This window comes from Panthera uncia, chromosome F1, assembly GCF_023721935.1.
Source record: "Panthera uncia isolate 11264 chromosome F1, Puncia_PCG_1.0, whole genome shotgun sequence".
Lineage (NCBI taxonomy): Eukaryota > Metazoa > Chordata > Mammalia > Carnivora > Felidae > Panthera > Panthera uncia.
Window position 1 is genome coordinate 18,506,733 of NC_064813.1, and position 26,885 is coordinate 18,533,617.

At 43.5% G+C, this 26,885-nt stretch overlaps 1 protein-coding gene across 1 annotated transcript in view; it reads left to right on the top strand.

The window, feature by feature from the left end:
• The window catches only part of BRINP2 (BMP/retinoic acid inducible neural specific 2), a 64,170-nt gene that overhangs the window by 30,566 nt on the left and 6,719 nt on the right, over positions 1-26,885 (top strand). Inside the window, exons 2-4 of the mRNA XM_049634012.1 lie at positions 11,031-11,221; positions 12,295-12,503; positions 24,217-24,322. Coding sequence (XP_049489969.1) covers positions 11,031-11,221; positions 12,295-12,503; positions 24,217-24,322 — 506 coding nt within the window. The remainder of the gene's footprint in view (positions 1-11,030; positions 11,222-12,294; positions 12,504-24,216; positions 24,323-26,885) is intronic.

Consider the following 26,885-nt stretch of genomic DNA (forward strand, 5'->3'; position numbering starts at 1 on the left):
GAAAATCATTCATGAGGTGGTCTGGGTTCTTGTCAAACTCTACCACTGATAAAAGGAGACTTGGGTCACTTTTTTTCAGTTTCTTTGTCTCTTCATTTTTAACCTATAAAAGGTTAATAGTTGAGTAATGATATTTCTGCTTCCTTTTCCCCGAGGTTCTTGTATAGATAAAATAGTTGAGCTTGTGTGAAAATTGTGTACAAACATTTTTAAAAATGAAAGGAAAGCTTACACCAATGTAAGAGATTATGGTTCTTATTATAATTTCTTTTTATAGCTCAGATTAATCATGTCTTATTCATTATAGCAGTAAAGGCTCTAATAGCTAAGTACATTACAGTAATCTGTTGTTGAGATAGAAATCTCCTGATGATGTGATGTGTCTAGAAATACTGCCTCTGTACAGGAGCCAAAACATGATATATCCCTCAGTCCCTAAAATTGTCCAGCTAAAGAATGTGAAACCATCTAGGTATCTCACTGAGGTAAGTAACTCAATGGTGGCCTGAGTCCTGTGGTGGGAGCAATAGCCCTGGATGTGAGGTATATTGTCAGAAGGATGAAAAAAAAAAAGGCTTCTTTGTGATCTGGGACTCTTCAGGAAAATAAGCAGTGCAGTCCTCTGTGGTGTTTATTGAAATTCCTGTGTCAAATTGGCAAGTCTCAAGCTAGCTGGGGAAAGGCAACTCTCCAAGAGAAAGGTGAGCTCTGAGAACAAAGACGTTTGCATTTATCCAGAACTGGTTGGTATGTGAGAAATTTTCCCATGGCCATTGGTTGACAGTTCACATAGACAAAGTAAAGTCACAGGAAAAATGGCAAGAAAACTATTTGTGTCTTTAGCTAAGGCCAATTCATCTTTTTTTTGCTCCAAATTTCTTAAATATTTAATTCAATGACCTGTCCTGTGTCTCCCTTCATTTTTCAAGGAAAACCAGTCATATTTGTTTTTCTTCCAAGTATGGTTCCTACCAAAAACAACCTTTTGGAGAATGATAACTCAGTCCCTTCAGCATTTGGCAGTCCCTTTGAACACTGAAGGTTGGAGGAGGGTGGCCCCCCAAAAGAGGTTATTGGAAATAGATCAGGAAGGCCAAAGAAGAAAGAAGGACAGTATTTCCTATCATGACAGCCTACTCTTTCTGCCATTGTTTTAAAAGTGGTGCTTGGAGGTGGGCATCCTGGGCTCCACAGCTGCCATAAGACTTCTCCCCAACCTCTCTGGGAGTCCCAGCGCCTATTCTGAGAACTGCCGCCTGAGTGAGCAGGTGACAATTGGTTAGCTCTGCTGGAAACGGCATTGATTGTCTCCCCAGTAAACACAACCTGGGGTCTAACTCAGGAGGAACAAATGGGCTCCTAATACTCAAGGACATACTGATGCTGGGACGGGGTTGTGCCAAGCCTGCAAGGGGGCCACCCCAGAGGGGGTGGGTAGAGCTGCATATTCAGGGTACAGGAAATGAGACTTTCCAAATGACAGCCATAGTGGTGGCCTTGGAAAGGTGCCTGAACATGCTTTCCACACAGAAATGGAAAGATAGGTCTATTGGAAAACTGCTAACTATTAATTCACTATTAGCCCAAGGTCTCGGCACAAGTACCCGTGTGGTAGGTTGCAGTGTTCATGATTACTAGATTTCAGCCTCATTGAGGTATAGTTGTGTTTTTATTTTTAGACTGTGGATTTCCTTGTAAAATACTCTCTCCTTGAAGGCTTCATAAGGAAGGGAGGTTTCTTAGGTAATGTCTCTTCACGGGGGCTGGATCAGTATTCTCAGTTTACAAGCCAGAAAGGTGGTGCTTCCGCACTGAGCTGCTGGAAACAGCACCGGGATGGAAGATCCCCAGCTGTGCTCTTTCCAAGTCTTTCAGAGCCAGGAGCCTGGGGCCCTGCAGGGGGGCACACGTGCAGCCAGAGTTCTCGTTGACCTTGTATTACTTGGAGGAACGCAGTGCCATGGCGTGGTGGGTGACATTAGACTTAAAGGCTGTGACTTGGAGACATTCTTTACTTACAACTTTCAAATTAGGAACACCTTGTAGCCAGTTAGTATTCTCATCAGAGCCCCTTTTGCTTCAAACCCAGAGCTGGTCCAGTCTCAAAGTCCTGCAGAAGCTCCTGTTGCCCGAGCTTGGCATGGCTGAGATTCTGCTTTCTTATTACAGGCCCTTTAGGTTCTGGGAAAATCCCTAAGTTCATGGACAACTAGAAACGTCATTTGTGGGCGATCTGGACCATTAGGGTTGAGCAGTGTGGGACACAGAAAGCTACAATTGTTTCAGAATATATAGAGAGATTTTGGATTTTGCCTACCATATTCTCTGTGTTGGTGTGTACAAATGCTGTAACACACTGGGTTTTAGCCTCCGGTCTGGATTATACCTTTCCTAAATTCTGTTTTGGTTGTTATTAATAACTTTATGGGCATGTTAACCCTTTGACAAAAATGTATGTTGTTCACTCTGGGCTAATCTAAAATATGGTGGAAAATGGAATCAACTTCTTATAGCAGCCTATCGGGGCACCCTTTCCATGTACCACTTGAACAGCTTTGCAGGTGGAGTCCACGTTGGAGCGTTCTGGTCACCCTTTGCTTTAACCTGGGAGCCCTTTAGTGGTCTCTGCTGTTCTAAAGGCACTTTCCACAGGGGCTTCACCACTGTTGGAGACGTTTGCTCTCTCAGACTGTTTACTGCCTGACAAACACAGTGGGGGAAGATTTTAAGAGAAATGGCTAAATTGAAATGGAGATTTACTTGATGTCTTAATTGAAACAAAGATGATGGCTTAATTGAAGTAGTGTGTTAATATAATTGATATATAGAAAACATCCTTTTCCTAGGGAAAAAAAAGAGCCTTGATTATTTTATTACTGGAAAAAAACTGCTAAACGAGAAATCGGAAATGAACATTTATTCTCTGAATAGCTCAGGCTGCCTTCCAGTATTGCCTTCTGAGGTTTTCAGATGCTGGAAAGAACCAGGTTAATAAGTTCTGTAAGTACATTTTTACCACTTTCTGGCTCAAACTTCTTTCACAAATGTTTCCCCCATTATTTTGATTCAATGAAGGGCCCCCAAAGGGCAGGGAAGAAACTTAGCGAAGTAGAAGAGAAAACCACCAGGCACCCTCCGAGCCTGAACTTTCTTGCCAGCAGCTGAGGCCTATGCCTAATTCTGGGCTGACACCCGCACAAAATCGTGGTTGTTCTTTTGGGTCTCACAGGGTTGGTAGACTAGCATGGTGCTAAAAACTGTGGACTACAAAGCCAGACATCTTCTATTTAAACCCTGACTCTGCCACCTACTGGGTGTTCCCCAGTGGGCAAATTAACTTATTTGTGCCTCAATTTCCTCACCCATAAAATGAGGATAATGATATTTTCCCCCTTGTAGGGGTGTTTTGAATATTGTATTGGTTAATGCTTGTAAGATGCTTGGAATGCTTGGCACATACTAAGAATTCATTAAATGTTAACCATTATTTTTTATTATTTGCTCATAAAATGCTTCCTAAGACAGTATCATTCACTTTTTCTAAGTCATTTGTTATTCTGTGTTATGATTTCCTGAGAAGCCATAGGAGTTGGAATCAGGCCTTTATCTTTGATTTCTCCCATGGTACTCTGTATATGGACTTGATTTTAACTAGGTCTCAATTTCTCCTTCTGCAAATGGGTGTGCTGAAGCCACCTTCATCCAAAAAGGTTTTGCTTTGCTGTATGTATTTTGGATGTACAGTCAATTCATGTTTACATAGAGAACCAAAGGAATGAAATGTTCCAGGTGATGAAATATTTTCATTGAAAGGTAATAAACATTTAAAAGTAATTAGAATACCATAAAATACACTTAGTCTACACAGGGAAAATAGCGTTACAGAAACAGCAGTGAGGTATTGACCTGGGTTTTAATCTCAGCCACTTTCTAATTCTGTAACTTCATGCAAATGATTTTCTCAACCTCTCCGGGTCTCGCTGTTGCTGTTGTCACTACCATCATGGTTGTTAAAAGCACTGTGGTGGGGTCAGGATACTAGCTTTTTGTTCTGGTTCTGGTACAAATTGGTTATATTGCTTTAAGCAAACTGCTTCCCTCTCTTGTTTTGTGGTTTTCAATCATAACGTAAGAGGAGAGGAATAGACCTTCTCAACGGCTATGCTTGCTGGCACCTGGTGGTACTGCAAATGGATATGGATAGGTATGGGCATGGCCATAGGTTGACCCTTCTGCTCTTGGGGCAACTGGGAAAAATCTGGGCAGCATATGTTGCTTATCTCCTCTTGTCTGATCCCAGTGCATCCCATGGAGAATTTTCAATGTACACAATAATATGAAAAAGATTGGCAAATAGGACTAAAATATTCCTTTTAATTCTAATAGCCCAAGTTTCCCTCTTGATAGTTGTGTGACATCAGGCAAATTAGCTTTCTGAGCTTCCACAGCTTGGTTCATTTAAGTAAGATGTGCTCAAAACTCTTTCTGGTTTGGGTAAAATATATATTGTCCCAAGTCTGATGTTGGACAAAAGAAGATGAAGACTAAGGAAAAGTGCCTAACTCTAAGATTGTTGCTTCTTTTGGTGACCTTGAACCTTAGGAGTGTGGCAGAAATTGTTATACCCATTGTAGGGGGGTGGGGCTGCTGATCATTAACATTAGATATAAACCACAGCCAGAGTCTGGATGGGGGCTCCATACTCACTGGACTTCAGAGTGTTGACCATGGGTTCAGAATGTACCTCAGGGTTTGGAAGTTGTCCATGTCCACTGGAAGAGGGCCCAGACTCAGTTTACCAAAGCATAGGAAAATACCATCAGTGCCTTGACTTACATATTAAAAATGCACAAAATCATCCATGCAAATTATATTTCTATAAATCAAATCTAATTTTCCCATTGATATGCAGACACATTTAGGATGCTTTACTTTCATTTCAGATCAATCATGAATTGGTAGTTGCTCCTATGTATCTTATAGCTTTTTTTATCTAGTTGTCAATAATTTGCAAACAATTAAAGGATTAGTAGAGCTATGACAGTAAATAATTGACTATTTTGAATAAGTAAAATAAATGAGAGAATCTCCCAATCATTCAACAAAGATATACTGAACATCCATTATTGTGTTGTTAGAAGTACTAGCATTGTTCTATTGCTGTTGAATAAGACCAAAAGAATCAATATGAAGAATCTTGCCTTCATAGAGTTTGTTTTACTGCAAGAGAAAGAAAATTTAAAAATATATTATGACAGTGATGAGTGCTAAAAAAGATACATAAAGCAGAGCATGGGACAGAGTCTGGGAGAGAGAGGGTGCTCTTTGAGATGGGATGGTCAGGGGAGGCTTTTTCTAGGAGGTACTCTTTGGCAGTCTTGAATAAAGAGACTAAGCAAGCAATGTGACCACCAATTTTTATTTATTAAATTTAATTAAAGTGGGAGCTACCTCTATGGTAAGGTGATCTTTCCTTTTGGTGAAGGTTTAGACCATTGTAAAAAATTATGAAAAATGGAAGAATGCCTGCTTTTTATTTCTCCTAGTAATTTAATTGATAGGATAGAAATTCTTTATTAGTTGATGAAGCCTATGTGTGGCCTACCACAAAGCAGGGAAGCTGGGTTTGGTATCAGCTTAAAAATACCATCACCATGATCCAAGTCAAGGAGCTTACTGCCTGTGCTTTCTTCTGAGTTTTAGGTTTCAGGGCTTAAGTTCAAGTCTTTAATTCATTTTGAGTTCATCTTTGTGTATGGTGGAAGATAGGGGTCAAGTTTAATTCTTTTGTATGTGGTTACTCAGTTTTCCCATTACCATTTACTGAAGAGACTGTCCTTTCCCAATTGTATATTTTTGGCTCTTTAGATACAAATTAATTGGCCATATATGTGTGAGTTTTGTTTCTGGGTTTCCTGTTCTGTTCCACTATCAATGCGTCTGTTTTTAGGCTAGGCCCATAATATTTTGATACTATAGCTTTGTAATGTAGTTTGAAATTAGGAAGTGCGATGCCTCCAGCTTTGTTCTTTTTCTCAAGATTCTTTGGCTATTTGGGGTCTTTTGTGATTCCATACAAATTTTAGGATTGCTTTTTTTCTATTTTATGGAAAATGCCATTGGAAATTTTACAAGGATTGCAATGACTCTGTAGATTGCTTTGAATAGAATGGACATTTTAACAATATGGATTCTTCCAATCCATGAACTATCTTTCCATTTATTTGTGTCGTCTTCAATTTCTTTCATCAATGTATTATACAACTTTCAGTGTATAGACAGACCTCTTGCACTCTTCATTAAATTTATTCCTAGGTATTTCATTCTTTTTGGTGCAACTGTAAATGGGATTATTTCCGTAATTTCTCTTTCTGATATTTTGTCATTAGTTTGTAGAAATGTAACTTATTTTTATATATTGATTTTGTGTCTTGCAACTTTGCTAAATTTGTTTATTCTAAGTTTTTTTTGGTGGAGTCTTTAGGGTTTTCTATATATGATATGTCATCTGTAAACAGAGTTTTACTTCTACCTTTCCGATTTGGAGGCTTTTTAATTCTTTTTCTTGCCTAATTGCACTGGCTAGGACTGCCAGTATTATGTTGAATAAAAGTGACAGAAGTGGGCAACTTTGTCTTGTTCTGATCTTAGAGAAAAAGCTTTCAGCTTGTCACCATTGAGTCTAGTGTTAGCCGTGGGTTTGTCATATATGGTCTTTATTATGTTGAAGTATGTTCCCTCTACACATTTTTTGTTCAGGGTTTTTTTCGTAAATGGATGTTGAATTTTCTCAAATGCTTTTTTTTTTTGCATCTACTGAGATAATCATATGATTTTTATACTTAGTTTTATTAGTGTGATGTATCATATTGATTGACTTGCGAATGTTGAACCATCCTTTCATTCCTGGAATAAATCCCTCTTGATTATGGTGTATGATTGTTTCCATGTACTGTTGAATTCAGTTTGTTAATAGTTTTTTTGGAGATTTTTGCATATATGTGTATCAGGGATACTGGCCTATAACTTTCTTTTCTTGTAGTGTCCTTGTCTGTTTTTGGTATCAGGGTGATGCTGGCCTCATAAATTGAGTTTGGAAGTTTTCCCTCCTCTTCCATTTTTGGAAGAGTTTAGGAAACACTGGTAGGAATTTTTCTTTAAATGTTTGGTAGAATTCACCAGGGAAGCCATCTGATCCTGGACTTTTGTTTGTTGGGAGTTTTTTTTATTACTGATTCAATCTTCTTTCTAGTAGTTGGTCTGTTCAGATTTTTCTATTTATTCATGATTCAGTCTTGGTAGGTTATATGTTTCTAGGAATTAATCTATTTCTCATAGATTGTCCAATTTATTAGTATATAATTGTTCATTATAGTCTCTTGTGATCCTTTGTATTTGGGTGGTATCATTTGTAATGTCTCCTCTTTCAATTCCAATTTTATTTATTTGAGTCTTCTTTTTTTTCTTGGTTAGTCTAGCTAATGATTTGTCTATTTTTCAAAATCTTTTCTGAAAAGCAGATTTTATTTTCATTGATCTCTGCTATTGTCTTTTTAGTCTCTATGCCATTCCTTTCCAGTCTAATCTTTGTTATTCTTTCTACTAACTTTGGGTTTAATATGTTCTTCTTTTCTAGTTCCTTGGAGTGTGAATTTGGTTATTATTTAAGATCTTTATTTTTTCTTAGTGTAGGCATTTATCACTATAAACATCCCACTTAGAACTACTTTTGCTGCATCACATACATTTTGGTATTTGTGTTTCCATTTTCATTTGCCTCAAGATACTTTTTTTATTTCTCCTTTGACATGTTGGTTATTCAAAAGCATGTTGTTTAATCTCCATGTATTTGTGAATTTTACACCTCTTGTACTTTCTAGTTTCATTCAATTGTGGTTGAAAATGGTGCATGATATAATTTCAGTCTTCTTAAATCCATTAAAATTTGTTTTGTGACCTAACACATGATCTACTCTGAAGAATGTTCCATGTGCACTTGAGAATAATGTGTTTTATCCTGCTATTGAATGGAATGTTCTGCATATATCTGTTATGTCCATCTGGTCTAATATGTAGTTTTAAGGCTGATGTTCCCTTGTTGATGTTCTATCTGGATGGTCTATCCATGGTTGAAAGTGAGGTATTGAAGTCCCCTCCTATCGTTGGAACTGCTATTTCTCCTTTCAGATCTGTTAGTGTTTGCTTGATATGTGTAGTTGTTCCCATGGTGGGTGCATAACTATTTACAAAGGTTGTATTTTGATGAGTTGATCCCTTTGTCATTATATAATGCCCTTCTATGTCTCTTGTTATAATCTGGCTTAAGGTCTACTCTATCTGATATAAATATAACTACCCCAGGCTTCTTCTGGGTTTCCATTTGCGTATCTTTTTCCATCCCTTCACTTTCAGTATAAGTGTCCTTAATGCTGAAGTGAGTCTCTTGTAGGCAGCATATAGTTGTTGCTGTTGTTTTTTTAACCTATTAAGTCACTCTGTCTTGATTGGCCATTTGGCCAGTTAGACATGAGATCAAGTGATTGCTCATCATGTTGCAGTGGGTTTTGGTATAGAAAACACTTTGACAAATATCCCGTACTTTAATTAAAGTTTAGCATTTCCTGTACAAAGGAAATAAATGATAATGTATTATTATAAACTTGCCTTCTTAGATAAATAAAGCCACACAATGGGAATTTTAAAAGACTTTGCTGGAACCTTGAATTATTAGTTGTCTCTTTTCTTTTGTTTCCCTGGTAATATTTGGCACATGCCCCTCCTCTCTGTCTCAGTCTCTATAGTTAGGTGGGAGAATTCTATAGGTTTAAATTGGGCATGGATTTTTATTATTTTGGAGCTCTTTTTTATTTTTCTGCAGCCCTGTCATTTGTAGTCCATGGATTTGGGGAGAAAGTTAGACCAAACTTCAGCACTGTCATAAAGAGCAGAGTGGGGATAGGTGAGAAGGTTGAGAAGACCTTGAATTTTGTTGTTCCCTAAGGCAATGGAGCTGGTCCTTATGAGTATAATTTGAAAGGCTATGGAAAAGTACTTTCTCACTAATGGATGTGATCCTTTCAATTTCATCCCAGGACAGATTCCCCTTGGAAATGTGTCCCTTTCCCCTTGGAAATGTGTCTTTAATATGAAGATTAAAGATCTAGATGGGAGTAGAAAGGAATTTGGAATTTTGCCATCTTATAGAATAGGGCTTCTCAAAAGATGGGTTCTCTTAGGTCTTTTCAGGATGTCCATATTGACATCTGCACTGATGGCACAAAAAACAGTGGTGAATAAAACTACTGGCATTTGTGTTTGAATAAAGGCAGTCTCACCAAATCACACCAGTCATCTCCATCATTACATACTTGCACCTAAGCACACACACACACACACACACACACACATACATGCTTGTTTTTATGCTAGATTCACATAAGAACATCCTTGAAGCAGTTAAACTTACTAATTTTATTAGATATTGACCCTTAAGTATACACCTTTTTTTAAAATAGGCTCCATGCCCAATGTGAGCCTTGAACTCATGACCTAGAGATCAAGAGTTGCATGCTCTACCAACTGAGCCAGTCAGGCACCCCTACACATCTTTTTAGTATTTTGTATGATGAAATGTAAAATAAACATAAAACGAGTCTAAGGCTACTGAAGAATGATGATTGTCTCAGGGAAAGATGCTTTTGTGATTGAATTGTAAGCTGAACTAGTCGCGTTTTCATTGGAACTGAATTTTTCTTCAAAGAACAGCCAACAGATAAACTGTGGTTATTTAGACACTTTAGTGTCTGGCAAACATTTTCTCAAAAAATAAAGGGGCGGGGGATAAAGTAAGCCTACCTCTTCAAGGAAAACAGCTAACAGTATCTGTTGCCAATGATAAAATTTAAGCTTTCAAATGAAAATTAGAATTTTGGAAAACTTATATTTGTCATTATGAGCTTAGTAGCAGTTCCAGTACTTAGCAACTTTATGCATGGGATTTGTGATATTAACAAATACGGTGTTTGACATTATATAATGAAGTATCACAATGTGGAAGACCTGAATAATTCAGTGATCCCATACTTTTTGGATGACCAATGCGTGATGTTTCAAAAGCACGAAGGGTAAAAAGATCCATTCAAAATACAATATAGAACACTGGATTTTAATGTAATAGAGTATAAAAAGTGCGTTGATGTGGTTTCAGATTCCACTCTGTAACCTTTAAGGAACGACATTTGCTGCATTTAGTGAATATCCACAAAGACTACGTAAGAATACATGCAGAAGCAAATATGAGAAAGTAGCCTTCTTCTGGTAAGCCAAATATTAAAGAGACTTGCAAAAATGGAAAGTAATACCACTCTTCTTGCTAAATTGGCTTTGTTTCAGAACATATGGTTATGGTAATAAAAATATGTCATTTATGTTATATGTAATAGATTTACTGCTGTTATCTTTAAGTGAACTAATAAATTAAAATTTTCTGTTTTAATTTTTAAAGTGGTAATTATCAATAGAGATAAGCCGCATAAATATGGGGGACTCCGTCATGTGTTAAGAGTGTGAATGGGTCAAAAGTTTGAGAACCACTGTTGTAGACCACACTCCTTACTTTCAAATGGGTAACTGAGGCCATGATAGGTGATGTGACTCATCCATTGAGTGGCAACTGTGACTAAATCATATCTCTGCAATCCATTGTTCTCATGTTTTCACTGTTTGCATAATTGTTTTCCCGTACTACACTACTACATGACTACCTGCATATGAGTAAGCAAATCAGAGACTCCAGTGAGAAAGCAGATGGGAATAGGTTCTGATGGAAGTCAGTTGACAGCCTGGGAATGGGAAGCTGGGTGGAAGGCCAAACGGCCTCTTGCAGGCAGTGGGTGCCTCCATGTGGAGGGATGTGTGCTGAGGGGAGTGAGGAGGGTACAAGTGGAGGAAGAACATGACCTCTTTCAGATTTTATGTTTCTTGTTCTTAAATACATTGAGCTTTTCTTCATCCCTTGACTTTTCCTCCAGGGAGTTTGCCCGTTGGAAAGTAAACAACTTGGCTCTGGAAAGGAGGGACTTCTTCAGTTTGCCATTGCCTCTTGCCCCAGAATTTATCCGGAACATCCGCCTCCTCGGAAGGAGACCCAACTTACAACAGGTTACTGAAAACCTGATAAAAAAGTACGGCACTCATTTCTTACTTTCTGCCACCCTTGGAGGTAAGCAACATCATGATCTTACACTAATTGGCTGTCAGATCATTGAAAATAGCTTTAAGACCCAAGGAGTATAGCTTGAGTCTTCCTGGGTCTTTGTTCTTCCTTGCCTGGTATTGCCTGAGAAATATTTTTCTTTCTGGTGCCTTTGAGAGTGGTATAATCTCTTGACATCCAAATTTACCTAGAACATTGCTATTTGCTTATAAGCATCCTCCTGAGGAGGGGGTGCGGGGTAAGGAGGTTGGGGGACTGACAGGCTCCTACTAAGCACTTGCCAGCAGGGGGCGCTCCTAGTTTTCTTTTGACAGAGGCTTCTCACCTAGAGGCTTTTCCACATCCTAATATTTGCTGTGGCTCTAGTTGTCAGACCCATGGGCAAAAAAGCAAATGTCCATTGAGTCCCTGACCCCTGCTTACCTCCCTAAAGATTGGTAACTGGACAAACCAATTCTAGTGATTCTGGGCTGGATAGGGACAAGGTTGGGAGTGGGGATGGTGTACCTGTGGCCAAATCAAAAGCTCTGAAGAGGCAGGGTTCTCTCTGCCCTGGGAAGAAGAAAGCAAGATTTATTATAACATTTAGCTCACTGTCTGATGGACAAAAAGGATCTCTCCAAGGGTTCAGGCCAGCTGCCGGCATGTGGTAGGTGTTGAGTGTTTGATGGGGAAGAGGGTGGGTGAGCTTCAAGGCTTTTGCCCTTTCTGAGGGAGCAGAAATATCCATGGTGACTTCTCATAAACAACTTGAGAGAGAAAATTTTATCTCCCCCATGGAGGTAGATTGCCTGAGACTGAGATCAATAAAGGATGTTAAATGGATAAGCTGGAGGGGAGGGGATGAGCTATGGGATAGTTAAAGAATGAAGGAAAAGGAGGAGGGCCTCTCAGGCAGTGATGCCGGTCACCTTGGGCACTGTGTGATGAGACTGTTCTGAAGACAGTGATGAGGAAGAGGTCGTCAGCAGGGGCAATGGGCTCCCTCTGAGCTCTGACTGTTCTGGCCAAGGGTTTCATGTTCTAATTGGCAGGGGATTCAGAAGGCCTCACCAATGGACCCATGTTGTTTGCTTTAGGAGAAGAGTCCCTAACCATTTTTGTGGACAAGCGGAAACTGAGCCGCAAGACAGAGACAGCAGGAAGTGCACCTGTAGTTGGGGGCAGTGGGAACAGCTCTGCCGTGTCCCTGGAGACCCTGCACCAGCTCGCAGCCTCCTACTTCATCGACAGAGAGAGCACACTGAGGCGGCTGCACCATATCCAGATAGCCACGGGGGCCATCAAGGTAACAGCCTGTGGCGTACTGGGAGAGGGAGGGCAGACAGCAGAGAGAAAGCTAGGGGGAGGCTAGGGTCTTAGCCAGCTCCAAATCAGTCAGACCCGACTGATGGACGTGGGGAAGAAGCTTTCTGAGACGAGGCACAACTGTCTCTAAAAGGTGGCCCAGGTCTTCACTTGCACAGCAGATAGTCATGTAGCTTCTACTGGGAGGCAGTCTCCAGCCAACGGACTGTTGGTAGAAAGGCAGACAAGGTCCTTATTCTGCACCTCTTACGTTCTAGTGAGGGATGGGAATTTTACACAGGTAAAAGCAAAGTAATTTTAGATAAAGATAGAAAAGCAGAGTCATAAGGTACGGATTTCCTGGGGTGGGAAAGGAGCAGCTAATATTAGCCAGATTGGTCTGGGGAGGGAACTTTGGGTTTAAACTTTGAGGCTGAGTCTGAATGACCCGAGGGAAGAGTATTCAGACAGCAAGAACAGTAAGTGCTAAGGCCCTGAGGCAGCAACCGGCTTGGTGCCTTGGAACACAGAGAAGACTGTTGTGACTATAGTAAGGTGAACAAGAAGACACTGGTACAATATGACGGTCAGAAGTAGACTGGAATCAGATTACGTGGCCATGAAAAGGAATTTTAATATGTCAAAGTGCAATGGAAAACATCCAGAGAGTTTTAAGCAGAGGAGTGATATGATGCCATGCATGTTGGAAAATGATCCAGCAGTTACTATAACATTAATTATCATAACCTCCATCCTATCTTCTCTACTTATATCTAGGAGAATTCTAGGAAAACTCATATTGTAATAGGGAAGAGAAGACCAATGACGATACTTGAGAATGCTGGATTATTTTATTCTAAATGTAAAATTAAGGTGGCAAGGAATGGTCAGTCTTATCTTATATTCTGCTTTTATCACACCCAAAATTTAGATGGTTTTGTTCATTTGTTTATTGGTTCAGTAGATATTTACTGAACACCTATTACGTGTCAGGTACTGCTCTAGGTACTGAGAATCCCAGAGTGAAGAATACATATAAAGTCCCTGCCCTCATGAAGCTTAAATTCTAGTGATGGAGATGTAATATAATGTCAGGTGGGATTAATGGTATGAAGAAGTGGAGCCAGGCAAGAGGAGGACAGGGACAGGGACACCACACTTTAGGGAAGACCTGTGTGAAAAAATGCCATTTAAGCAGACATCTGAATGAAGGGAGGGAGCAAGCCACATGGGAGTGAGAGCAGGTGCAATTGCCCTGAAGCAGGAGTGTGCATGTTACGATCCAGAAACACTGCATAATGTAGCAGGAGTGCAGTTACAAGAGGGGTGAAGTAGGAGATGAGGCTGCAGAGAAAATTTTATCTCCCCCTGACGGTAGACTGCCTGAGACGGAGATCAATAAAGGATGTGAAGATCATGAGGGCATTACTGATCAGGGAAGAGAGGAGAAAGAGGGATCCTGGAGACTGATGCAGTGACTACTGCAATGGTCAAGGGAAGAAATAATGGCTCGCTCAGACAAAGCTGGCTGTATAGAGGTAGTGAAAATTTGGCAGATGCCAAGATATATTTTGATGGTAGAGCCCTACAGGTTTAGCTAATAAATTAGAAGAAAGGACTCAAGATTAACTGCAAGATTTTTGGCATGAGCAGCAAGATGAACAGTGATTGCATTTACTGAGAAGGACAACAGTGGGGGAGACGCCAATCTGAAAGAAGCAAATCAAGAGCTTGGTTTTAGACACAGTGAATTTGACATTCCTATTAGACATCCAAGTAGAGGTATCTAACAGGAAGGTGAATATAAACACTAGGCTTCAGAGAGAAAGGTCATGACTGAAGATGTGATTTTGGCATACAAATATATACACACATGTAGGTGGTATTTAATATCATGAGAAAGGATGAGATGAGATCACTTGAGGAGTGAATGTAGCTGGTAGAGCAGCCCTAAGGCTGCCCAGCCCTAAGGCTGAGTTGTGCAGCACATCAATATTCAGAAATGGGGACTGGGAGAAGGATCCAACAGAGAAGGCTGACACCAGGCAGAAAGGTATGAAGAGAATCAAAGCCATATCACAAGACGATATGAAGCAAGTGTTTCATAGAAGAAGGAGCAGACAACTGCGTTAGATGCTGTTAAACAGATAGAGAACGGACCTTCAATTTGGCAACATGGAGGTAACTAGCAACCTAGATAAGAGTGATTTCAGTGTCATGACAGGTACAAAAGGCTGAGTGCAGAAGGTTCAAGAGAGAAAACAAAGTGAGGAACCAGAGGAGTAGAGACAATTCTTTAAGGGTTTTGCTGTAAAGGCAAACAGAAAAAATGGGCGATAGCTAGAGAGTGGTATAAGGTCAAGAGAGGTGGAATTTTTGTTTTTAAGATGAGAGATACTCAAGAATGTTGGCATGTTGATTGAAATGATTCAGGAGAGGGGGAGAAAATAATTCAGAAGTGATAGGAGACAACTGCAAGAGCAACTGGGCAGGCGGGAGGGGTGGTTCTTACATAGCATAAACGTCTCATCCTTTGTAGCAGGAGGCATTCAAATGCGCAGGACACATGCCGTAGGATGTAGCCGTTGGGGGTCGGGATGTGGATGTCCCCTTCTGATTGATCCTATTTCCTTGATTACACAAGAAGCAGAGTCCTTGCCTAAAAGGAAGGAGAAGGGATTACTGAGAGAAGAATGCAGGGGATGGTTTCAGAAGAATAGGAGTTAGGTATTTTAATGGACTAGATAAATGTTGTGGGTTGTTGGGCAGCACTGAGAGCCCATTTGAGACCCATGGTCGTAATTACATGGGAACAGTCAGCATAGCTGTGAGCTTTATCAGCTACATTTGGCACTTCAAGTACAGGCAGGCATGGAGGAGGTGGAGAGTTGATTGAACAGAAATGTGTGTGTGTGTGCGTGTGTGTACGTGAAGATGAAACAAACAAAACGGGAGTTGAGAATATACACAAAGCAGTGATTATAGTGATGGACCAAGGGATTTGGGACTGTTAAGGGACGGCAGGAAGTGAAAAGTTGGTTAGGTCAAAAGATTGGAAGTCTAAGTAGGTTTGATACTTGTTAGAGGGAAGTGACCAGGGGAAGTGCAAGTGTGTGATGATTTATGTTGAGATTGGAGAGAAAGTGCAATTAGCAAAACAAATCAGGTTCTGAACATGGCCATGAGTGTGGGTGGCTAAGACGGGGCTGGAGGACAAGATGAACGGAGAGGGGAGAAGGCTAGGGACCTGGGAGGCCAGGGTATTAAAGGGTTTTCTACATGGATGCTGAGGTCAACAGGAAAGATACAAACCTTTTGGTGATAACAGACAGTGGTAAGCAAGCTTAATACTGGAAATCCTTAACAACTGAATGGGACTAACAAGAGAAATAGACAGCAACAAGGAGGGGTCATGGGTGATAAAGTCCTGATGGTTCTGGCTTCAGAGGAGCCAGAGATGGCTAGAGAGGAGGGGGAACAGTGTCCAGGACAGTGGCAACGCACCTCACTCCTCTGCCCAGCAATGTGAGGTGTGGGAACACAGCCAGCCACTGCTAGGCAAGACTGAAAGGGAACCCCTGTTTTCAGCATCTTCTGGACTGTGCTTAATGCAAAAAGATGAAGCAGACTCTTGAGAGGAGATCAAGGTTATGGAGGACCTTGCTGAAGACTGATCATGAGACCGAGAGAGCACGATGGAAGTTACCTGAAGAGGTCAGATTAAGAGAGGTGCAGTGTCTGGAGTGAGAGCCTGAGACAGGACAGTGGCTGAAGTTAACAGGGATTTAGGGTGCCTTTGGGATTCTGGTCTCTGAGCAGCTTAAAATGATGAAAGAAGACTATTAGTAACATGGAGTGGGTTTTACCAAGAAGACAGAACTCTGGGGAAGCCCCTTTCCCCCTTCAGTCCTGTAGTGAGTCGGCTGTGTCAAAGTGGGAGAAGAATTGGTCTTATCTGGAAATAAAAGGTAGGTCTGGGCCAACAACTCAAAGGTCCCATTAATGTGCCTTCCTGCCCTTTGACCTGACCAGCTTTTTCACTTTCTTCCCCCCTTCATGGCCTCGTTTGCCTCACTATTTGCCTAACTTAGACTCCATGGTCCACCACTATAATCACGGCATTGGATATATCTTCAACTTGCCCCTCACTGCCTTCTCACGTCCATGCCATCCCCTTAATTCAGGACCTCATCAACTCTTGCCCAGTTTTCTTGCATTATCTTTTTAACTAGTCTTCCCGTCTCCATTCTCAGCTCCTCTCTCTTATCCGCCCTCTCTGCTGCCTGCATGAGTGCAAAGCCTCATGTACCATACCCCCTGGCCCCGTTTAAACCACTGCGCCCCAGCCACGGTGGCACTGTGACAATGCAGAGAACATAGGGTTGAACCCAAAAGTCTTTGCTGTGCCACTGCTCATGTGGGCTGCGAGCAAGTTACCAAACTACTCTGAACCTCACTTTTCTTATCCTTAAAACTGTTCAATAATTAAAATATTTTTTACCTTGAAGGATTTCTGTAAGGATCAAATAAAAAACAGAGAGGGTGCATGAGCCACAGCACAAATGGAGCTTGAAAAAGAATAATTCCTCATCTTAACAAAACCATAAAGCCATTGAAGATTATCCCTAATGGTCTCTTTTGTCTCTTCTCAACCCGTTTCCCCCACCAACCCTTCACTTACAATTTCTATCATGTAGGCCCGTCCTGTTAGTCTGTTTAAAAAAATTTTATTATTTTGAGCGAGAGAAGGCTGGGGGGGGCAGGGGGAGAGAATGAATGGGGGATGGGCAGAGAGAGAGAGAGAGAGAAAAGAACCCAAGCAGGTTCCACACTGTCAGTGCAGAGCCAGATGTGGGGCTTGACCCCAGGAACTGTGAGATCACAGTTCAAAATCAAGAGTTGGACTCTCAACCAACTGAGCAGCCCAGGCATCCCACTAACTATTAGTCTTTATCCAAAGCCCCTGCTGTTTGCTTTGCTTGTCTGTTTACGTAAGTGTCTCTCCCTCACTCTTCTTTGCTCAAGTCAAAAAGGTAACTCTTTGGGGAAGCCTTTTCTGACTCCCAAGGTAGTTAAATGCTCTCTTTGGTGTATCAAGCAGATGCCTCTTTTATAGGGCTTATCATTTGAACTGTATTTGCTAGCTAACATGAAGTCCTTGAGGGAGGGACTGGCTCTTATTCATCTTTGGTTCCCAGTAGAAGTACAGAGCATATTCCATTATGGGTAATGAATGAGTATAAAGGTTTGTTGACTGACAGAATAAAAGAATGAATGAATGAGTCACTGTTTTCCACATAGGTTATGCTCTTTTCAGTGTATGTACAAGGGCATATAAACATGTTTAGTTGAAAGAAACAAAGCTACTCCAAGTCACTTGAGCATAAACATGGTTTATAAAGAGGACTATGGTGAAGACTATCACATATCTCCAAGGACAAGGTCCAGACACATGGGTCTTATAAAAGGGCAGTAAGGCTCCCAGGTTACCCCATTTCTTGTTGGAACACATGTCATCTGTTTTTTTTCATCTGCTTCACCTTCTAGCTTCTTTTCCAAGTTCTTTCCTTTGTTTTTTTTTCTAGACCTTTCTGTACGCCAGTGACTTCAGCTTACATTTAGCTCTGCCTTGCTCTGGAGCTGACGCTGACTCTGGCCCGGACTGAATACTATTTTTCTGTTTTATCTCTCAGCTGGTGCCATTGGGGCAGGAACCACTCTTGTTCACTGCTGTATTCTCAGTTCCTGGCACTTGGTAATGCTTGATGATTATTTATTCTGAATTTTAAGGCTGTCCACCATCACCCTTTAAATTGTTTCTCTCAGTGTCACAGTTCTGACTTCTCTGGAGAGAAGTTTTGTTCAGAGTTCACTTTAGTCCACTATAAAGAGTTCAATACATAGTCTGAAATATGGCTTACCGGACTCATCTCTTTGGCAAAGTCTGCAGGTGGCACAGTGAGAGGCAGGAAGGTACCCAAAGCCACATCTATCGTAGTGCCTGGGGATACACTTTCCAGAACTGGAGCCACTGCCCATCTCCCCAGAAGTGGGGCCGCCATCCTTGGAAGGTTCTTTTTGGAACTCCTCCAATCACACATGGAATGTGGGATGATAATTCATCTTCCACTGAGCTGATTAACCTGGAGTTTTCTCTGTTGAGGGGTGCAATGTACTCCTTCCATGGGATGCAATTCAGAAAAACAGGAGAAAACAGGATTATTTTCTCCTACCTCCACTCCTCCTCGTCCTCATGCTCACATAACTTAGCTCTAGAGAACCAGGTGACCTGTCCAAGAACACCCTGCTAGACTGAGGAGCAACGGGAGGTCTCGGCTCCCTATCCCACCACCGTGCTCACCTGATAGGGTTGACCTGCCCATTTTATCCTACTGTCAAATGTTCCACCAGAGACCATTCCTTTGCTTGATCATGCTTTTACAGATCCGCATAGCAAGGGCCAGTAGGCTGGATGCATCCCGCAGCGTATCCCTGCTAGCTGATACTCCTTTACTGGGGCTGTAGCCCCTGCCACCTGCTTCCCTCTACTGAACATGCCTTTGCAGGAGTAGAGCTGGCTTCCACTGAGGCCATTACTCTGCATCAAGGTGGGTGGCATGAAGGGTTCTGCTCACCTGCTCAGCCTTGGGGAAGGGAAAACCCTCCAGCCTCTCTGCCTGTCTCTTATGTCTGTAAGCAGGTGTACTCTTACTTTTCCCCCCTTGTTAGCCACCTCTAGTTTACTAACATGCCCCTTTTGTTTATCTGACACATTCCTCTGAGACCCTACTGAACATCTCACTCTGTTGCAAGGTTTACCCTGCTCAGTGCACACCTCTCTTACAGGATTTGTCATACTATATTCCAGCTGTGTGCATCCCCACTGCCACGTCCCCACACCCACAGGCATGGTAGGAGGGCTTGGAGCAGTTGGGACTCCATAGCTTGCACACCATTTCTTCACTGTGGCTGGCACGCAGTGAGGCACTAAATAGAATCCTTGGTAGGTGAAGGCTGGCTGCCTGGTTTAGTGGGAAACAAACTTGATCAAGGGAGAAAGCTTGGGATCAAGTTTCAGTCTTGATGCTCACCACTTCTATGACCTTGAGAAGTCAGTGAGTTACCAGCTATTTGACTCACCTGTACCCAGGGCTTAGCTTCAGCTGACAGGGCTACACCAGCTATTAGAATATTAAACCACTTCCATATCAGCTGGTAAACAGTCTGCACCCAATCACCTGGGTGCCATCGTAACCACTGTTCTCTCTCCCTTGGAGCCCCCAGGTCTCCCGTTGAATGGACCTTGGGAGGTCTCCAGAATGCTGCTGGTACCACCCCTGGCACCTCTTCTGATTAGCCCACCCACTCCTGTCTTACCTGCTGATTAATATTGTGAATCCCACCCCTGTCTCTGCCATGGGGTTGGGGTGACACCCAATGACACAGTTCACATGGAAACACTTGGAAAACTATAAAGGGCTGAATATATACACTGTACCTCCTGTCCGTGATGCCTGGGAAGGGATCAGAGCCATTAAGCAGAGGACCCTGTTCTCATTCGCAGCTCACCCTCTACTTAATCGAAGTGTGGGGAAGGACTTGGTTTGATATGTTCCAGGGCTTACTGAAAAGAGCCCACACAAAAGTTCAGATGGGTCCCAGGATGGCAAAATGGAGTGGTTCTCACAAAGCATCCTTAAAAAGACTTGTCTGAATTCCTCAGCGCACAGCCTGGGATTCAATTTGCAGTTCTCTTAAGCACACACACCATCAGCTATGCTCACCCTGCCCGGCCCTATTGCTCACAATTAGAAGCCCATTTCTGTCCCTTTTAGCTTTGTAGGTGTCCCCCTAGGTAGGACAAGAGCAGCGGGGGAGGCAAAGGGCAGGGGGAGGAGAGCAGACTCACTGGAGTGAGTGTTCGCACAACCTAGTATTTATGGAAAATTGGATGTGCTAATGAACCTGAGATCCATCAGGGCTTTCTGAAGGCAGGACAGTCTCTGTCAACAGACTAATTAGCACACAATTATTTTCCCTTTCTGAAAGCTTATCTGAGATGCTCTTTGAATGTGTGTGCCTGAGTGAACTGCACTTTCCATTACCTCTATGGGCCTCTTCTATAATCTGCCAAAGCTGTCTGCCTCCGCTACAGAGAAAGCCCAGGGTTCTCTGGACTAACCCTCCAGAGACTCTGGTATTTTCATCACTTGGGGGAAGGGGCCTTCGGGCATTCTTTTACCAAGTCAGTGCCCAGGCAATATCTGCAAGAGGACCCTCTCCAGCTCCCTTTCTTCTTCCCATCTCCTTATATCTCTAGGGAGGACAGAGGTGGTTCAAAGCAGAATAGCAGTGGAAGGAGCAAGGACGTTGGGATCTAATGTAATCTGAGTGCCTTCCTCACTCTTGGAGATCTGGTGTGCCTCCTTATAAGGAAATGAGCTTGAGGATCACAGCCTTTGTCTCTTCTTCATGCCAGTCCTCGTGGCGCAATTAACAAAGGGAAGCTACCCACATCCTTTCAATGCCTTTATCGATTTGATTGTCCGCTTGTGGAACTAACCTTTGGGAGTAGCCAAGTAAAGGTCAAAAAACCACATCAGAGCCAGGCCCAGAATACTGCACAAGATGGCGGTGGTGGTGGTGGGGAAGCAGATGGGTTGGCAGTACGTAGGTAGGGATTGTGCTGAGATAAAGGAGAGGAGAGTGGCTGTTCTCTGTTATCCTCCTTGAGGGGTCATCCTACTCCTATGTAAGGCATGTAGCTCCCTCCCTACCTGGACTTGATGCTGGTGAGCAACCAGCTCAGGGGTGGGTGGATGGAAAAGCCAGTGCAAAACTCAATGACAGTGTGAACAGCTTAGATGGAGGCGGGGACAGGCAAGTGTCCTAAAGACCAGACCCACCCGCCATCTCACCCATCATCCTACCCTGCCGTTCAGTCCACCACATTCCAGAAGACCTGGGCTAGTCCTCGGCCAGGGCTCCTCTTACAGGGACTTTAACACCATAGAGATAAAGACGACCTTACCTTGAAAGAAGCCTGGCTCTGCCTCCCCGCTGTAGTTTGACAGCTAGCCAATCACCCACTCACTCTATACAGAGACATTATTCAGCACCTGGTGCCCACCTGTGGAGGGAGGCAAGTGCATGTGTAACAGCCTGAACACTGGGATTAGAGAAACATGTTTCTACTTGTCTGGAAACTCCTTATGGAAGTGACTGTGCCTCACTCACTCAGTGTGAGTTCTGGATGCTCCTTGCATATTTCTTAAATGAATAAATGAATGAATGAGTGTATGAATGAGCTGAATGAATCCTAGCCCTGTAGGCAACTAGCCATATGACCTTGATTGAATCATTTAACTCATCTGGCCAAGGTCTTCCCATCTGTAATATTAGGATACTGTGATCTCAAGTCTATACCATTTGTTTTGCCCTGTGTTCACATTCTCAACAGAGGGCAGATCACTAAGCTATTTTGGATGAACTGCGCCGTTTACACTTGTTTTTAAAAGTGATGTCATCCAAAGGGCTTTAACTCCCTTTATTTTCCTGAAGTCCTCTGATGTGCCCTCAGAGGAGACAGGAGGGACACTGACTGGGTGCTAGGATTCAAACGATAAGATCCCGTTCCAGCTGCGCATAGCTCTGTGGCCTGGACACCGTAACTCTTGGAACCTTGCTTTCCTTCTTTGGAGAGTGCTAGTAGTGCGACTTGTTTCAGAGTTTCTGTAAGGGTTAAATGGGATGATCCTGGAGGATGAACTTGGCAGTTGTAGAGAGGTCGTTCCTGCCCATGTCATGGGCTCGGTCCCATTCTTTATTCAGCCTGGGTTTTTCTGCTCTTCATGCACCGTGTCTAAGGCTGCCCCTTCTTCTTGGTCTGTAATTACCCCCCTTTTCTCCTAAATCTCTCTGCCTTCCCCATTCATCCTTCATGGCTCATCTCTTCCATGAAGCCTAGTCAGACTACTTTACATCACAAGGATTTCTCCCGTCTCTCTCCCTACTGTATTTCCAGTCAGTATCAAATCATCTCTCATTGAATTACTCTGTTCCATGAGTATTTTTTAAAACTAAATATACTAAACTCTCTTTGAAAAGTTCATTTACACTCTGCTCTTCACCTGCTTACTTCACCTTGTAGCTTGTAGGGCGCTAGTCACGTACACTATACTTTTGAGCCCCCGCGGTGCCCCTTCCCCTTTCTCTCAGAGTGCCTGCCTTCCCTTCTTTCGCTGTCCACTTGTACTTATCTTTATTACTATTAATTTTATTTTATATTAATTCCAGTATAGCTAACATACAGTACCATGTTAGTTCCAGGTGTACGATACAGTGATTCAACAAGACTTCTACTTATCTTTAAGGACCAGCTCAGTTGAGTCTCCTCTGCCCTTCTTCCCTCGTGTTCCCTTTGTTTAGAGCTGTGTTTTCCTCAGCGCTCACTGACACATAGCTTCCGCTCCACTTGGATGCATCTCGGCCCGTTGCATATGCACCTGCCTTCCCCACAGGTTGTAATTCCCTAGAGGACACAGCATATAACTTGTGCATTTCTGTGCTCATTTCTCACCCCCCAAAGCCTGGAACGTATTACACATTCTCTAATGTATTAAATACCCGGTGTGCCAGGCACTGTGTTAATCGCGGCTGACAACATGGTGAACAAAATAAACATGGGCTTACCCCTGTGGAGCATTTGGTGTGTGGAGGACCCAGACTTTCACCCCACGTTCTCAGTAAAGGATGGAAAACTGCAACGCGTGTGCCTGCTGCAGGGCAGCCAGGACAGAAGGCCAGGGGTATCAGGGCTGACTCCTTGAAGAACTCCAGGAAAGGCGTTCTGTGAATGTTTGATGAATTGTATAGAATTCAACAGTGGCTACTCAATAAATACTCGTTGATTGGTTGATTGATTGTTGGCAGAGCTTTCGCAGATCCTGAGAAGAAAGGGCCGCAGGTCCCCATCATTCTTATTATGGAATTATTTCAGTGCATTTAAAGCTCCCCATTTTTCATCTTATACTTTAAAAACATCAGGGAAAAACTGATAGGCCAACTTTATAATATTTTAAAATGATTCTGTGGTGTTTTGGAATATTACATGGCTATAAGAGTTTATGTATATTTAATATACTTATTAAAATATGCAGTAAGCCCATGGCTGATTTTCTCTAAGGACGTCTCAGCGCCGAGGTGGGACTTAAATGTTTAATACTAATAATAATACTCATAACTCATATTTCTCTAGTGCTTTTCATCTTCGGGATCCCTAAAGCCTGTGAGCACCACGCCGAGTGGATGCAGCTGGGCTCGCCAGCCGGCTGACAGCCTCCACATCTGGCCTCCTGTCTCCCTCTGGGGGAGGGAGAGGGGGGGACTCCAGCTCAGAGGTCCAGCTTCCTCAGCCTACGTTGAATCTTCTCTTCCCGGACGCAAATTCCCTTCGGCCCCCTCTGAAAGCCTCCCACTGTGTGCACCTGCCGCTGCCAGCCCTCTGCCGCTGAGAGTGTGTTAGAACAGGGAAGAAAAGTGGCTTTCTGCTCCCGGGGTAGGGAAACACATGCTGTCCTCCGGCTGGTCAAGGACAGGACACAGAGCCTGAGATCGGATGGCCGGAGAGGGAAGCGCATAGGGATGGTCTGCGCATAGGGATGGTCTCCCCGTAGGGATGGTCTCTAAATCCACACTGTGCCCTCCTTCTCTAGGTCACGGAGACCAGGACGGGCCCTCTGGGCTGCAGCAACTACGACAATCTGGACTCAGTCAGCTCTGTCCTGGTACAGAGTCCGGAGAACAAAGTGCAGTTACTGGGTAAGCTGTACCGTGATGGGTGTCACACTGGGTGAAAAACTCAGACCACCAAGGAGCAGGAAAAAGCCCTCTGTGCCTCATTTGGCTAAACCCTTCTCTCACTCTCTTTTTTTTAGTGTTTATTTGAGAGAGACAGAGAGAGAGAGGTGCAGTGTGAGCAAGCAGGGGAGGGGCAGAGAGAGAGAGGGAGACACAGAATCTGAAGCAGGCTCCAGGCTCCGAGCTGTCAGCACAGAGCCTGGCACGGGGCTCAAACTCATGAACCACGAGATCATGACCTGAGCTGAAGTCGGACGCTTAATCACCTGAGCCACCCAGGCACCCCTGGCTAAACCCTATTTAAGACAAGAGCTACCAGGACTTCTGGGATGTGTATTTAACAACTTTCCCTCATTCTTTTGAGAAAACTTCTGAAATGGTTTACCCTGCATCCAAGACCATTGTTAGCACCACTCAACACCCAAACCCTCGGAATTCATAGTCCTCCCCAACCCCCAGTCACTATCCTGCAGGAGTATCACATTCACCCTTATACGCTTTGGTCTAGTTTGATGATCTCCTTTGTTGCCCAAAGAACCCTCGGCTTTGTCCTAAGGACATATTGGGGTACGGTTAGTCTTTGCAGATGGTTATGGGGCCACCGTAGAGCTTTACAAACCGTGGGACTATTGGCTACCCTGAGAGTGGTCCCTACTTTCTGTGATTGGTCTGTAATCCTCCACGGGGGATCAAGGCCAGGAGAACAGTCTGAGACGAATGGGAGCCTCCGCTGGAGACAGAACTAGCTAAAACACACTTGCCAACAGGAAGGCGATGGGACAGGTAAGGGGAGGTAGGGGAGGTGCTTAGTTCCTGCTGTCTGCCCGGCAGGCATCCTGGGGGCAGGGCGATGCAAACGGATTCAGACAGGGCTGTTTGGCAGTCGGAAAAGTTCCTTTTTCTTGAGGCCTAACTGAATTGGACTCTGTTTAAGATATTATTGTCTTGGTATTATAAAATCAATAGCCCTCACCCAGGATCTACGATTACAAATTCCAGGCAACCTGAGCCAGATGCAACCCATCAGTTCTTTTGGAATCAAGGAATATATAATAAAAAGGAGTAAAAGACTGCTTTATTTAGAGCCACCTAATGCAATTAGCATCCCTCTTCTCCTCTGTCCTTAGATGGGCTGGGTTTGTGTCTGGAAATTAGCGATGAGTGAAGTTCGGAATGTCTGGTGGTTCATTTGGAATAGTTTATGCCATTTAATTTTATAGCCCATCACTCATGCAGACACTGCTCGGGGCACTTATTTTATAGCAATGGGAAGTGTTATAGTGAGGAGGAGGGAGGTAGTGGGGGAGGTGAAGAGAAAGGACTTGGATGGGTGTGTGTGGAAAGGCAGCATGTGGACGGGATATGTGGGGAGGGCCGCTCCAGTGCCACTGCAGGCACAGCATCGAGAGAGGAAACTTGAGGAGCAGTTCAGATAGGAGGTGGATCTCAAAACAGGACTTCTGCTGGTGCTGCCGTGCTAAGTTACGTTTTCAGGTCCACGGAGACTAGGATGCATACTCTGGGCTCTCTGATTTCCTGCCAAGGACACGGTCAAGGGTGTGACGATAAAGAGCTGGCAGATATTTGAGGAAAGGGGAGCTCAGCGTATCCGAAGTTCTCACGTCCCCCACTCTCCTGGCACCGTCTCTCGCGATGTCCCTACTGGGGCAGCCTCTTGCAGGTCTGCCCTCGAACCTGGCCCAGGCGGCATCCAAAGGCACGCGTGTCCTTCACTCATCCCTTGATGTGCTTCCGACAGCCACTGTGTGTGGCTTGAAGCCAAAGAGGGGTGTATTCTGCTCCTGGTAAACTAAAACCCACCACCACGGATGGATAGGAAGACTGAAACCTAGAGAAATTTAGTGGATTATATCCCAAGATCAGAGGAGCTAATTAGCAGAGAGAGCGGAGAGCCATTCCTACCTACCCAGGCTTGACTGAACTTCCAAATCTCGGTGCGAGTTAAGCACACTGAGGCAGGGCAGCCAGTCCCAGACGTGCAGTACAAGCTGATGGTACGACGGCAGAGTGCGACACCAAGCCAACTTTACTAGTCCTGCAACGTGGGCAGGTCACCGTGGCCATCGGCCCTGGATTCTCAGGGTGCCCAGGGAGTCACTTGCGATCGTTATCTGGGAAGCACCTGGTGTGGTGCCTGGCCACTGCGTACCAACAACGCCTGTCCCTGCCTCCTGACCAGAGCAGTCTCCTTGGTCGTCAAGGGTGGGGTGGGACATCCCAGAACGTCTGTGACTTAGCAAAGCCAGAAACAGGATGGCTAGCTGAAGCAGAGCAAAAAGCCCATCAAGCCTTGATTCCTCCTTCATGAGATTGTAAGGTCTTCTTTTATCTGAAATACCTTCCCATTTCCATCTTAGAGATGCTGATGTGCAGCCAATAAGGCCATTCAAATGATATGCACGCTCTCAATTTGGCTGATGTGAGGGGTTCTCCGAACCCTTGGGCTTCGATGCTCCTCATCTGCATTTTCTGACCCTCTCCCACCCGTCACTGGGGCAGCGGT